General features: G+C 37.4%; 1 protein-coding gene across 1 annotated transcript; it reads left to right on the forward strand.

Annotated features, from left to right (window-relative positions):
• The first annotated feature begins 11,922 nt into the window (after nt 1-11,922).
• On the forward strand, nt 11,923-14,182 carry LOC117635730. The gene is made up of 2 exons (XM_034370087.1): nt 11,923-13,188; nt 13,741-14,182. The coding sequence occupies exons 1-2, from the start codon at nt 12,388-12,390 to the stop codon at nt 13,855-13,857; spliced, it is 918 nt and encodes a 305-aa protein (XP_034225978.1). The 5' UTR covers nt 11,923-12,387; the 3' UTR covers nt 13,858-14,182.
• The last annotated feature ends 1,464 nt before the right edge of the window (nt 14,183-15,646 follow it).

A 15,646-nucleotide genomic window follows, 5' to 3' on the forward strand; every position in this document is an offset into this window, starting at 1 on the left:
TTGTATAAAAACGTTACCAAACGGACCTTAAATATGTCATATTTGTATGTATGCATGCATGTTGTTGAAAAGGAAACCATTAAAAGAACAAACGTGATTAAAATAAAATTAAGTATAATATGGATGTGAATAAATATTTATATTTGGTACAAATCTCACATTTCATCCGAATGAGGAATTATCCAATCATGTACACCAAATGTGACCTGGGTGTTCATATTCAAGTAATTTTTTATGATTGTAGAAAAAAGAGTAACTTTTTACATATCTTGTGAAGAGAAAAACATGTATTGGGTGAAAAACCGGTTAATTTTTTTGAAAATTACTCCAAATCTATCTATATTTACTTGTAAATTCATTTTATAGCATACTATCTTAGAGCATCTACGATGGTTGTTTAATGGTTCAATGTATAAAATAAAAAATAAAAAATAAAAAATAAAAAAAACCCTAGCCGCACTCTGGCCCCTTTTCTCCTTGTCGACAACCAACCACAAGGAAGCTAAGGGGGAGGTGGCCACTGCTCCTCCGGCCATCTTCCCCTTCCTCTCCTCATCTCCCCATCTTTTTCTCCCATATTTTTCCTTCCTCTTATCCCCTCTTTTCCTCCCCTTCCCCTCCCTAGATAATCTAGATTTGTTTGTCTATTTGTTTTGTTTGATTGTTTTTGCAGTGTTCTAGGTGGCTGGTGTTGTCTTTGTCTCGACAACAGCGACAGTAGTGACGCTAGATTGTGTCTCTTTTGGGGAGAGTTGTGATAACTGAAGGCTAATGTTTTGTCTTTGTTTCAACGGCGGCGACAGCAGCAACGCTAGTGGTAGTTGTTGGGATATAGTGATATTCTCTACTCTGCGCTGACCAAAGAACTATGTTTGGTCATAGGAGGTTTTCTTTGCTCGGTTCTGAGTTGAAGTGGAGTGCTTCTCAGGGGTCCTTTTTTTGTTGTTTATGTGGTGATGCTAGATTGTGTCTCTGCTCGGGAGATTTGTGATACATAGTGGCTGATGTTTTGTCTCTGTTTGAACGGCAACTGCAGCAACGACGCTAATGGTAGTTATTGAGATGTTTCTCTACTCTGCTCCGACTAAAGAACTATGCTTGGTCATAGGAGATTTCTTTGTACGGTTCTGAGTTGAAGTGGAGTGCTTCTCAGGGGTCCTTTTATTGTTGTTTATATATTCCTCCTACGTGTTCTCTCATGATTTCTGTTATGGTTTGTCTTGCAGTTTGTATGGGTGTCAAAGGACTATGATTTTCCTCATAGAAGGCTTCTTTTGACGGTTGGGATATTCTGCTGTCCTCTCATGTGGGTCTACTGTGTTGGTCTATAGTTGCGATTCTCGTCGGAGGTCTATGTGTTAGTTTCATTTTTTATTTGTTCTTTTATTGTAATGGTCCAAAGTGACCTGAATCGGACTCTCTTGTTAGTTCATGACATGTGTGGTACTCTTTACTTCCCTGGGGTTTGTCCCATGAGGTTGTCCTAATAAGGTTTTAATGAGACCACTGTATCATGTCGTTCTTTGTAGGTCTTTCATTACAATCAAATGTTATAGAAGGAAATAATATCTACCAAGAAAAATCAATAAGATCAATTAGGTAGGAGAGGACTTTAATAGAGCAATGTGCCCTCCAAGTCAAAAGAGGAAAAGTAATGATTTAATGAGAATAAATATAAGGTCCAACTAGAAAAGTAATCTCAAGAGATAAAATCTAATCCTATTAAAAATAAGACTAACACATAAGTACTTGAGTGAAAATAACTCCAACTAAGAATCCTATCATGAATGTATTATTATGTCATGGTTTACCTTAAATCAGTTTTCTCATATCGATCAAGTCATATTTAGAAAATCCGGGATTTTTTGTGTTGCGCCAAAACTTCCAGTAAAAAATATTCACACACTAATACCCGACCTATACCAGAGTCTAGAAAATGCCAATACAATTTTCATACTAACAAAATGAATAATTAATGATCACACATCAATCCAATATAGAACACACTAGAAACATACGCACATAACACAATTTGTGTGCTATTGTACACTCTTTTCCCACATTAGTTGATTAAATTCAACTTTGAACCTTGACGTTCTTCTCCAACACTAGTGTTTTTGATAAACAAACTTTAACTAGTCATGTGAGAACCTGTACGTATTCTTAAAAGAAAATTAAACATTTTTACAGTTTACTTAGTTTATATATGTATATTTATAGGTAATTACCTTGGTAAGTAGTAAATATATATAGTTGTTATAATATATGTATATTTATAGGTAATTACCTTGTTATACTTTTATAGATAGATAGACAGATAGATAGACATATAGATAGATAGACATATATAGAGAGATAGACATATATAGATAGATAGACAGATAGACAAATAGATAGATAGATAGATAGATAGATAGATATGGATACATAGGTATAGAGAGATAGATAGATAGATAGGGTCTAGGGATAGATAAATAGATAGATAGATAGATAGGGTAGATAGAGCATGCACAAGATAATAACATGCAATTTACATAATAGGCCTCCGCCTCATAACCAAGTATGTCTAAAACGTCCTTGTTTTAGAACTCATAGTCAATCCATACACCCGTAGCACTTATTGTAAAAGTAATTAGAGAAGACCTTTCCTCTTCCACAGGCACAGTCATAAGTAGTTGTAAAGATTCAATCCACAATCATTTATCAATCTAAAACGGTTTTTAGCCTCGTCACAACTACAAACACATTTTAACCGCATCCCTTCAGTAAAAACTGGAATATAAACAGGAATTTAATCTCACCTAAATTTCAATCGGGCTTCAGGCCACCTACAAATCCAAAACCAACTCAACAAATCTAATAAATAGAATTTGACCCCGATGACCAAATTAAAGTTCCAAAAAATATAGTTTATCTCGCAGCTGCACTTGGGTGAGACCCAGGCTACCTACGTACCCTTACTGAGAGATCAAGCCACATGTAGTTCTTTTGTCAATAATCACGATTCAAATAATATATGATTATCTAAAGTAATACCAACAATTAAATTTAGATTTATTTACAATATCAAATTCTGCAAGGCGTACACTAAACATTTATCACATCCCGGGATTGGCTCCGCCGTAACACGATATTGTCCACTTTGGGCCCCCTCTCTACCTGCACAATTTTATTTTTGGGAACTCACGAGCAACTTCCCAGTAGGTCACCCATCCTGGGATTGCTCTAGCCCCTAACTCGCTTAACTTCGGAGTTCTCATAACTCCGAAGCCAGTGAGCTCCCAAAAAGCCTCGTGCTAGATAGAGGTAGGCATGTACATATAATGACAGGACCCGAATCAAATTCCACTTTGGAATTCAAGTCGAACCCTGTGCGTGTCCGACACTTGGCAAATGTCGGGCACAAAAGACCTATTTGCCCTTTTTCTTAAAATTTTGACTTTGACCTCTACCGAAATTTCGGCAGAGTCTCCCCTATAATTTTGCTCAATCCCAAAATTTTCACCTGTCAGAATGAGCAAAATATCTACACAACCAACTGCCAACACTTCAGTAAACATGCCAAAGGTTCCATTCTCACTCTAGGGCAATGTATCAGAGCAATTTTGATAGTGTACGGTTTACTTAATTAATTTACATACCAACACTTTTGAGCCAGAAGGCGCGGAAGTCACGATGGCCCGGTGGTGGATGTCCTGTGCACGCTACAGCCTGGGGGCGCAAAACAGTTGAAAGTGTGAGTGGACCAAAAATAAAGGTTCATAAAATATCTAAGAATATACTAACCCCCTATTGTAAGAATAGTGAAATAAATCTAAATACGTATTCTGCATTTAAAGCATACTAACTCAAGGCATTATATGTAAATCATATTCGAACTCAATAATGCTGGCATAAAAGCAATGAAATCCATTACAGTTGCGTAAAACTGAATATTTAAACTATCTTTGAAACATATTAAAATCAGCGCAGTTACATATTTATAGAAATATATGTAATCGCTTTCAAGAGCAATAAAACTTGCACGAAAGCATTGAAAACCAAATTCGCATAAAAGCACTGAAATCAAACCTGCATATAAGCAATGTACTCAAAACTTGAATCAAATCACTGCAATCAATCAAAACTACCACTCAGATGTACCCTTCTAATTCCGTCAATTTCCCTGGTAGGTCTCGGCGACACACAGTCTATCCGAGCTGCAAACTGGCAGGATACAGGGGACTATAGTCAGCCTGATCCGCTGGCATGTCTCGATGACACAGTCGACTCGAGCCGCTCTGGCAGGATTCAGGGGACCGTAGTCAGCCTGATCCACAATCCTGGCAGGTCTCGGGGACACAAAGTCAGCCGAGCCGCAAATCCTGGTAGGTCTTGGGACACCAAGTCTGCCGAGCCGCAAATCCTGGCACTCACGGTCCGAGCGTCCCCGAAACTCGTGAGGCAATGTCAAGTGCACTGACAGAACTGTAAATAGACTGGATGTCCGTAGACATCGGTCCATCTGAGGGTAATCACCAAAAACGGGTACATGTTGGTTTTAAAATAAACTATTTTAGCAAAGTCTGATAATTAACTGTAATTTGATAAATCTGAGCTAAGTTGCTATTTCTGTATCATAAATCTCAAAGTTTGCTGTCTATATAACTTTAGCATCTTCAACTAAGCAGTATATAAACAAAGATATTTTACGGCACAATTCATGTTTGGAAAACCTCCAATAAAACTCATTCAAGACCAAATAATGAAATTTATCCATATAAACTCAATTATAAAAACTCATTTAAATAAAACCAATATAAAATCATTTACATAAACTCATTTATATAAAATCATTTATGGAAAAAGGTCCACTCACTCCTGGTCCGAGCTCGCTAGACCTCCTGAAGGTCTCTCCTGCGGGTCTGCCTATCCCGGTGCCTGGGTAAACCATCATGAATATTCAATTAATAAAACTGCTCGGTATAACTTTTTAAGTAAAACCCTGACCCCCAACTTCTAGAAATGCGTGCACTAACTTTAAAGTCATTTTCCTGCCCACTTAGGTATTTCAGATATTTACAATCGGCAGAAAAGACTCAAGACTTTATTAAGCGATAAACTTCCACTTTGGTCGAGACGGAACCCCGTGGGGTCCACGACCTCCAATGACCAATCTGAGAGTTCCTTTAACTTCCTCACGTTTAAGGAACCATGTCTTACAATTTTGGTCTGAAACTGACGATCGGGTTGACTACGATCGTGAAATCATAAAATTTCCAAACTCTAGCCCCAGGGTTCGCGATTTCGGAGTATCCGGGACTCCGATTCACGATCCGTCGACACCTACACGATTCTGAAATTATCTGGAATAACATATCCGAAATTGAGCGCGATCCAACGGTTCGGTAATCTTGAACCCGGAAATCGCACAATATGGAAAATCCGTTCGGGGCTAAAACGGAATCCAAATTGAGATCCGCGAAATCCTACGGGCTCGTGACAATATAAGGATCGCAACAAGACACAGTGCCACTGCACCACCCTCACCCAGGCGCCCCAGCACGCGCCTACATCGATGGGTGTCTAAAGTGATTTCGGCTCGCCGGAAAAACTTCAAACCACGGCTCCAAACTCCTACCCTAGTTAAAACACTATATTTGGAGCCCACTTTTGTTCTTGGACTTACCCCCAAAAAGTGGCTGGAAGTGGCCGAAAACAGAGGCCGAAAATCGGCTGAAACTTCAATCTCAAAAATCCGATGGCTACACTACAAATCGATCTAATCCAACCCAACAAGCAGCTAGAACAGCTCGAGAGGTTCAAGATCCATACCTGGGTCGATGGAAATGGTGGACGGAGTAGGGAGATCGGCGGCCTTGAAGTTTCGGTGAGTTCCCGTCGCTTTTCTGCAATTTCTGGCCAGCACAGGCCGTGCCGCCGGCGGGGAAGGGTCGGGAAAGGTAGGGGACTCGACGGCGGTTCCATCGCCACCGGTCTCGTGGCCGGTGGTGCCCTGAGGCGGTGCCAGCAAGCTCGGGAAGGCGGCGGGCAGTTTTGATCAAGAGGAGAGAGCTGGCTGGTTTTTATAGATCTAACTTCAAAATATTTACGGTTATGCCACTGAGACTCTTTTGACCATAACTTTCTCGTTACAACTCCGATTCGGGCCCACTACGTGTCTATGAACTCGTTTCACCGTGCTCTACACAATGTCGTAAGCGGAATTGTCAAATTCCTTCTCGATCAAAAAGTCACCTTTTTCTTAATAAAATATTACGATGACAAAATTGTCTTTTCACAAAATAAAATATTCCTTAATTATGAATTTTTGGTTTGGGATATTACATATAAGGCACATCACCCCCTCTTCGTTGGTCGATGTGGGATGTTACAATCCACCCCCCTTAGGGGCCCAACGTCCTCGTTGGCATACTCGCACCACATGACAGAGTGGCTTTAATACCAAATTATCACATCCAGGGATCGGCTCCGCCATAGCACGATATTGTCCGCTTTGGGCCTGCACCCTCATGGTCTTGTTTCTGGGAACTCACTAGCAACTTCCCAGTGGATCACCCATCTTGGGATTGCTCTAGTCCAAGTGCTAGATGGAGGCGGACATGTACATATAAGGCACATCATCCCTCTCCGTTGGTCAATGTGGGATGTTACTTCCTTTTATCTGTTCTTTCTCGCAACCATACTCTATCCAAGGCCTATGTTGCCGAACAACCCTTTCAAAACCATAATTCAAACATTCATATATGTGAAGAGTACTCACAAAGCACAAGTTCAAGAATCTCAACCCGAAAACAAATATATATATATATATATATACATACACCTCACACTATCATCACGTACCAGGGGAAAAACAATTCAATCCGGGATTGTTTGACTAGTCTACATGGAGGAATCATCAACAACCATGTGGCCAGGGATGTGCCGTCCAACTGGGGGACTGGGCTCCCAGCACTCACAGCAGAATCCTCAATACTCTTGCGCCTGTGACAAGTCCTACGCAAGCAGACTACCTATCTAAGGGTCTACGAAACATCCCACCAAAGATGCCCAGGTTCTGACATATCCAAATATACATATCCGAGTTTCCACATCCAAGTATCCAAGTGCCGGCGGGAGGGGGGGTGGGAGGGGAAGGGGGAGGAGAGGAACAATCCAACTGGGGATTGTTTGGCTGAACCACACGGAGGAATCCTCAACAACCATGTGGCCAGGGACAAGCTGTCCAACCGGGGGACTGGGCTCACCATCAAGCACAACAGAATCCTCAATACTCGTGCACCTGTGACAAGTCTTAAGCACGCAAACTAACCTCGCTAAGAGTCTACGAAACATCCAGTCAAGGGTGCCCAGGTTCCGATCATATCCAAACCATAATCCCAGTTTTCAAGTATCCAGTATCCCTCAATTCCAGTATCAGTATCCAAAGGGGGTACATGAGATGGCGTGTCATTGCAAAGATCCAAAATCTACTTTCATAAACTAATACATAATAAAGATAATACTCTCAAAATCCAATTTCCAAAACAAATCATTTCCATATATATATATATATATATATATAATAATACCCATGTTTCCATTTTGAAAACCATAATTTAGAAAAACATCGAGACTAAATAAGCCCATTCAATTTAATTAATATTCAAATCACTCTTCATATACTTAGGGATATACAACCTCTGAAAATCTCACAAGGTAAGATAATAAGATCCAAAATACCATATATTTAATTTCCCAAAACTATAGCCCATCAATATATACATAATAATTCCAACATTCTCAAAGATATTGAAATTCAAAGTCCGATAACCACATAACTAATGCACCAAAATCCAAAATCCATAACATACCCAAAGTCATCCTAACCCCTTATTATTCACTTTCCAAGACACTCTTTTAAAACTAGCATCGATATTCAATGTACCCACAACCCAAGCACACAGATATAGGGATCATTTTAGGACCAAATGGGTCACCCAAACAAGGCCCACGCACCGACGGAGCGTGGGTGTCTTGAGAAATTCTAGTGATCGAAAAATTCTTGAAATACCCATCAATACCTATACTTACGTGATCGGGACAACGAGTGGAGCAACTTTTGTTCTTGGACCATGGCCAAAAAGTGGCCAGAACTTGCCGGAAACACGAGTCAAAAATTGTCTAAATTTTAAGCGATAAATCGAGTTTCAAAACTCAAAAATTAATCATAATCAACCCAACCATTAGCTAGAACACGTTGAGAGGATGAGAAATCAGACATGGATCAACAAATGAACGTCTGAAGTTTTAAGTAAAAATTGGTTGGTTTTCTCCTTTTTTGGGCGACTGGAGGGGGCGGTTGCGACGAGAATGGGGTGGGGCTAGAAGGGGGAAGTGAGCCGGTTACTTTGGTAACGGTCCTGCCCAATTTGGTGACTGGATGAGGCAGTGGCATCGCAGCGCGTGCGCGTGGGGGGCGGGGTGTGGGGAGGTGAGAGAGAGAGAGAGAGGAAAATTTGGTTTTTTTTTTAAAAAAAAAACTTCAAAATATTTACGATTATGCTACTAGGCTTCCGTATATTGTAACTTCTTCGTTACAACTCCGATTTGAGCCCACTACATGTCTACGGACTCATATCAACGCGATCTGCGTTGGGGGTTGCTGTAGTTGTTTTTTTTTTTTTTTGGTTGTTGTAGATTTTAGGTTTATTATTATTCTAATCTTTTAAATGAATCTTTAAATTTTTAAATTTTTAAATATTATTTTGTTTACATGGATTGTACATAAGCATAAAAGTGGGACCCAAAGTTTCCATGTAAGCACTTAACAAACTTACTAATAGTTTAGCTAACAAATGGGGCAATTTATAGGGTTTCCGGAAGTTTGAGAATGCACTTGTAAATGTCTCTAAAATGGGGTATGAACTTGAAAATGACCCTATATTTTAGAGAGTTTTATGTAGTTTGTCCTTGATATAATATAAAAATGATATGATCTTGACTTTTGGCTTTTGGCTTAGGTCACTATGTCCTTTAGGATAGAAAGGGGTAAGTTACATTCTGTTATCAACAGATGCAACAGTTATATAACTTGTCTTTGAAACTGGTATGTTCAATATTTTGTGGTGATCTAACAGTTTATGATAATAAAAATTTCCAATTTCATGCATAATTCTTTTAGATGTACTTATCCATGTAACAACAATATTCTCAATATTGTTTGTGCCTAAATTTGTCATTGTCACAATTTTAGATGATATTGAAATTATTGAATAAATGAGCTTGACAAGGCTTTAAGTTATTTAATGAATGAGGCACAATTATTTCATGATCCAATATAGGTTGTTAAAACATGTAAAAAACTATTCTTCTAAGTGTTGGATTCGTCAATGTTGGTCATTGCAATAATCACCTGATTTGATCAGGATTCTTCATAATCTTAAATAAGTAACTAACCAGAATTTAGAATAATTGTACTCCAAGTAATCAAAACCATCAAAGAGAATGACTCTTGCACAAGTTAGGTTAAAGTCTTTTATATAAAAAGGTTCCAAAATCAGTAAAGACTTTTAGGCTAAGGCCGAAAATCACAAAGTATATGAAGCTATAAAAGTTGCATCTATGGACTTAAATAAGGGTGTGTGGCGTCTAGTGTGAAGGATGAGATGTTATATGTTGCAGACTACTTGCCCTTTTCCAAGTGTACGTTGCTCTTAAGGGCCAACTGATGATTTGCCCCATGAACTAGTACCTAGATTTCAATTTACCTCCTATCTTTTTTTTTTTTAAAGAAAATTAAGGACTCAAACTAATTTTTTTTTTTTTCCAATTTGCCCCCGGACTTCAAAATCTGCTACTTCCCATCCATCCTGCTATAAAGTTCGAGGTTACTTTTGTCATTTGGAGTCTCCACCAAAACACCAACTTGAAGGCATAATGAATGGGAAGTGGCAGATTTTGATGTTGGGGGGCAAATTGCCAAAAAAAATTAGTTTGGGTCCTTAATTTTCTTTTTTAAAAAAGGGATAGGAGGTAAAACAAAACTTAGGTACAATTTCAGAGGTAAATCACCAATTAAGCCTGTTCCTAATTATGTATAGTTTTTTTAATGCATCATAAGTCTTTGTTGTAGAATGACACAAATAACCCTCTCATTAAGTTGCATTTCTATAGTTTTCTGTAATTTTATATATATTTCATTTCCGTTCCTGTAATTTTATAAATATTTCATTTCGTTCAACTCAAGTAGTTTTTTCCATCCATTTTAGTGCACATCTTCTCATTCAAACCCCAAATTTGGGGGGGGGGGGGGGGGGGTGCTGGCGGGGGGGCCTTAAAAGGAGTTTATGGTTTTTAAAGAACGTTGATGTGTAAAAATTGCTCAACCAATCAGCGTGTAGTCAATCCAAGTCCGCCCTTCCTCAAGGATAGACTTGGTTAGGACGATGCACTTCTGTATCCTTTGGTTTTACTTGGAATGGCAAAGTAAGGTGGTTGTTAGTTCCTATTTTTTGAAAAAGAAACATAAAAGGGTCAAGTGTGGAGAAGATCCATTTTTAGGGTTTAGGGTCTTTTTAAGGTGGAAAGTACTTCTTTTTATATAGGGAAGGTTGGACTTTTCTATTGTCCTTTTCCGATATGAGGACTAAAGAGTCATTGATGATGTGGCATCATTCAATTAGGTGATCGGTGGTGGTCTGACGTGTGTCCTTCCTTTTTGTGAACAACAAGTGTTAGTAAAATGTTATGTGGGCCCTTCTTTGGCACTTATATCCCCACGTGTGGGCCTATGAGGAGAGACGCCTGGGGCTATGCACGTTGGGCTTTGGCCGCGTACGCTGTAGTTGGGCTTGGTCACTCTCTCTCACCCTTATATCATATGAAAGATTGAACTAACAATGCAAAATGTTTACAATTTACTATGATGAAAGTGAAAATTGGAATAATTTGCAAGGATCATTATTGTAATTTTCCAATAATAAAATAACTAAAGAAAGTTTTGAAAGAAGAGAAAAAAAAAAAAAAAAGGGCTATTTACATGTTCTCCCTCATCCCACACTCACACCCCAACTTCAAATATATTGTAATCAAAATTGAGCAGTATTGAAAAGTCCTACTTCTTGATATATATATATAGTAATAAAATAATGGGTTAATCGTTTTATTAGTCTCTGAACTTAGACCCGATTTGTATTTGAGTACCTCAATTTTCAAAATGGTTCTCGTGGTCCTTTAACTTCACTTTCGTTAAGACAAATGGTCATGCCGTCAATTTTGCTAACTTTTCTGTTAAATGCATGGGCAAAATGGTATTTTTGTATCAAAATTGATTAAAATATGAATATAAAAAAATTTAAAAAAACTAAAAAATTAAAATTAAATTCCCCCTTTCCCCTCTATCCCGATTTATACTCCCCCCAAAATTTATTTATTTATTGGTTTTTTATGGTATTTTCTTTTATTGTTATTTTAAAGATATAATTTTTTATTTATTTTTTTTGTTTTAATATAAAAATATCATTTTGCCCTTCCGTTTAACAGAAAAAATGGACAGAAATAACAGTGAGACTAGTTGTGCAAACGAAACTAAAGTTAAAGGACCACGGGAACCATTTTGAAAATTGAGGTACTCAAATGCAAATCGAATCTAAATTCAAGGACTAATAAAACGATTAACCCTAAAATAAATAACTAAAAGAACCAAATAAAGATTCCAACCCAAAGACAGTTGTACTACCCATTGTCACTTTCATTTAATTTTCTTTTTTCCACCCTTTAAAGTCATTCCAAGCAACCGACACTGTAGTTTTCTTTCCCTTCTGCGGGGTGAGACTAACAAAAGAATCTCCCTTGGATGAGTGAAAACTTCGCTGTCTTCTCTCTCTCTCTCTCTCTAAAAGTCTTCACAAGGAGATCAAAAATAGAACCTTAAGTTGAGAGCTATTTTGGCATCCTGTTGTGAGCATGAACATTATACTCCACCCCTAACCGAAGTTACATTATAGTAATCAAACTCTGCATTTAAATAAGTGATTTACAAATGGAAAGAAATATCAACCAAACCCCATCAGGAAGGAAGAGCGATTCTCCTTGGTGGGTCCCTTAGAACGGATAAGCACTCTCTCAAACCTTGTCAATATCTTCCTCCTCGATTCTGAATCAATCTTCTTCACTCCAAGAGCAAGAGGACACACACGCCATTTGGGGGGTGCCCTCTTCCCATTCATTTCCACACAAAACTCCATGAAAGCCACCGTCTTTGATTCAATTATTATTCAACTACAGTACCCAAGTTTGAATTAAATTCCCAGTTGTTTCCTACTTCTAGCAAACACCTTCCTCCTCCTTTGATCATCTACTTTCATCAAAATCCCAAAATTTTGTTTGGAAAGAGAAAAAAAGATGGATCTTGATGAGTGGGAGTACCTCCCCGATGATGGGTTTCTTGATTTCCATGAAGAGAAAGAAGAGAAAAGGATTTTCTCAAGCAAGGCATATTCTGATTCCAAAAGTGTTTTCAACATGAACTACTTCATAATCCCATCACCCAATTCAAGAAAACTCATCGAGACACCACCACCAATTCCACCACAAGGGTTTATTGATTCAAGGGTGCCTAATCAGCTTGTGCCTGTTCCAATTCAATTGGAGCTACCTCCAAGCTTTGTCAAGGCCGAAGAAGAAGAAGAACAAGTCCCTGCTGCTAGGGTTCTAGTTGATGAGAAGACTAATTATAAAGCAAAAGCTTTAGAAGCTGATGATCAAGACACACAACTCTCCCAAGTCTACTTCAAGAAAACTTGGGAAAATGAATTTGCCGACATGAAAATGGACTCACCAAAGTCTCCTACCTGCAGATCACCAAGATTTATGCAGCATCAAACTACTGATGCTGCTGCTGCTGTTGCTTCTATTGAGAGCAAGATCACCTCTCCCAGAATGAAAATTGGTGAGAAAAACAACAACTTGTTCGACTCAGAAGACACCAAGAAGGAGGAGGAGGAGGAGGATGATTTGGTCAAGAATGGGAGGGATCATAACAGCAACAACATCTGGAAGCTGAGCTTAACTGGGATTGGAGCTATTTGCTCTTTTGGTTTTGCTGCTGCTACTATCTGTGTTCTGTTTTTGGGTACGCACCAGAAAAACAAACAGTATCAACAGAACCAGAATCGCTACCAGATCTACACTGATGACAACAAGGTCAGCAAATTTTCTCCAACTTCATTACTTTATCCAAATTCCCATTACTGATGTTAGCTTTTTATTGTTATTTACTTTTGTTTTAATTAATTACTAGTCATTAGATCTCATATTTCAGATAAATATGAGTTGCATATGATGTTTTTTACTGCCGCTGTAGATGCTCTTACAATGTTCGGTTACCTATTAAACAGAAAATGCGACATGAGGACATGAATGATGTTAATTTGTGAATGTTGAAAAATGTGTTAAGAAAGAAGACAACGACTGCTTACGACGTCCTCACAAATTACATGAGATGAGTATTAATAACAATTAAGCAATTCCACACGAACAAATCTGGTTATTAATCTTTCCATCTCTTATAGAGATAATAAATTCATAACATTATGTCATCATCATTTATTTTTTCAATATCTTATAGAAGTAAAGATACATAATAACAAAATATTATGCATATCACGTGATGTTACGGTCATATTTTTCTCACATATAGTTGTAGCTTATGAATTGTGGAGCTGACCCAATGTAATCCCACTTGTGGAAATGCAGAGGATTAAGCAGGCAGTTGAGCATGCAACCAAATTCAATGAGGCATTTTCAGCAGTTAGAGGGGTACCCATCACCAGAGCTCATGTCACATTTGGTGGTCACTATAATGGTCTATGAACACCTCTCCTGTCCATTCCTTGGAGTGGTGAAATTAAATAATATATATATATATATATATAAATTTCTGTAAAAGGTCTATATTTTATTTTATTTTATTTTTTTTGGTCTAAGCAAAGTTAATTAATATTTGTACACTGCAAGGGATGCTTGTATAGATTCTGAATCCCGTTTGTATTTTAGATTCCCTACTGTCTATTAGTTTGGCAACATATGTGATGTATTGAGAGCGTATAAGTTTAGAGACTATCGAGACAATCGCTTAAATAAATAATAATAATATAATAATAAAATAAATTTTCCCATGTGGTTAAAAAATTATCAATCGTGCTTTTAGATACATACCAATTTCGTTCATGCATTTGCCTTATTTTTACCCTTTATAAAAAGTTGCATTTTTAAAATGAAAAAGACAAAAAAATTTTAAAAGGAAAAGGAGACACAGATTCTAAGTTTAACTTACTCACAAGAAAAAAAATTCCTTATCCTAAAATAGATTCTCTGATTTTTATAAATATATAAATAAAATCTTTATCATAAAATAGTTTGTATGGGCAGGGTAGGGTAGGGATATTCAAAAGATCATTATCTCTTTCGGTAAGCCTAAATATTTTCTGGCAAGCCAACACTAGCCCTTTTTAAAAATAAAAAAAAAATTTTAATTTTTAATTTTGATTGAAAAGAAGAATAATATAATTCATCGCTTTGAATCCGTTAACCACTCCTACTAACCAACTTTATTATATCACTGATATTAACCATTGTTGAATGCCTAATTTTGCTTATCGTATACGCCAATCTTAATTTTGACAAAATTTTCTTGAAAAACCTTCTTAATCACAATGTAAACCATGATTGTATATAGTTGTTGTTGGCCTAGTGTAGAAGCAAGCAAAAGCAAGATGATATCCAGAAGCAGCTGATTGCTTAAGAAGATCTCTCTTGCAATCAAATCCCTTGTAGATATTTTGATGGGACTCCCATGGTCGTGGGCATGAAGGGGGACTCTGATTGATTGAACACCATAGGCATCCAAACAAATGAGGTTATTGAGTCATGACCCACTTTTGAATTTGAGCCCCTCACACATACACAGTGACATTTTGTCAAATGTGATTACACAATTGAAGATGTGATGTGATAGGGCAACGGATGCATGCATGTTCTGGTGACGCCTTCAATTACTATAGAAATCATTCACTGATGTAATTTCTTTTTTCTTTTTTTTGGATTTGCTTGGAGTAACCCTCAAGGCCTCTCCACCAGAATCGACTTTTATAATTGCATTAAATAAATAATGGCTTCAAACTCATCTTGGGTGACTTCTAATTTGATTAGATCGATTACGACCTTCGAAGGACTCTTCTCAACAACAACCACTCTTGTGCTGGTGTTGGAAGTTAAACCACGTGTAAACTGTACAGTACAGAGAAAGAAAACATTTTATATACGGTTGATGGTCGGCATGTTTATTAATCTACAATCGAGTTAGGAGGAATTGAATTGATGAGGAGTTGGAATTTGAATTTTTATTAAAGTTGTTTACTAAACTATGTGGAATCGAGGTAGAAATTATATTGATTCCTTATAAGTTACAAGTTTATTAAATTCTCATGAATCGGAATTAAAACTAGTTTGATTACTAAAATGAACTTTTTGTAAATAAATTATTGGGTTAAAGTAGATGATAATTTTGAAAATTTAAAATTTGTGTGAGGATATAATGAGTAAAAAAAATGAATTACTGATGGGCTAAGGCTCCAAGAATGAGAATATTACTTCCCAACCA

The sequence above is a fragment of the Prunus dulcis genome, chromosome 7 (assembly GCF_902201215.1).
Source record: "Prunus dulcis chromosome 7, ALMONDv2, whole genome shotgun sequence".
NCBI lineage: Eukaryota > Viridiplantae > Streptophyta > Magnoliopsida > Rosales > Rosaceae > Prunus > Prunus dulcis.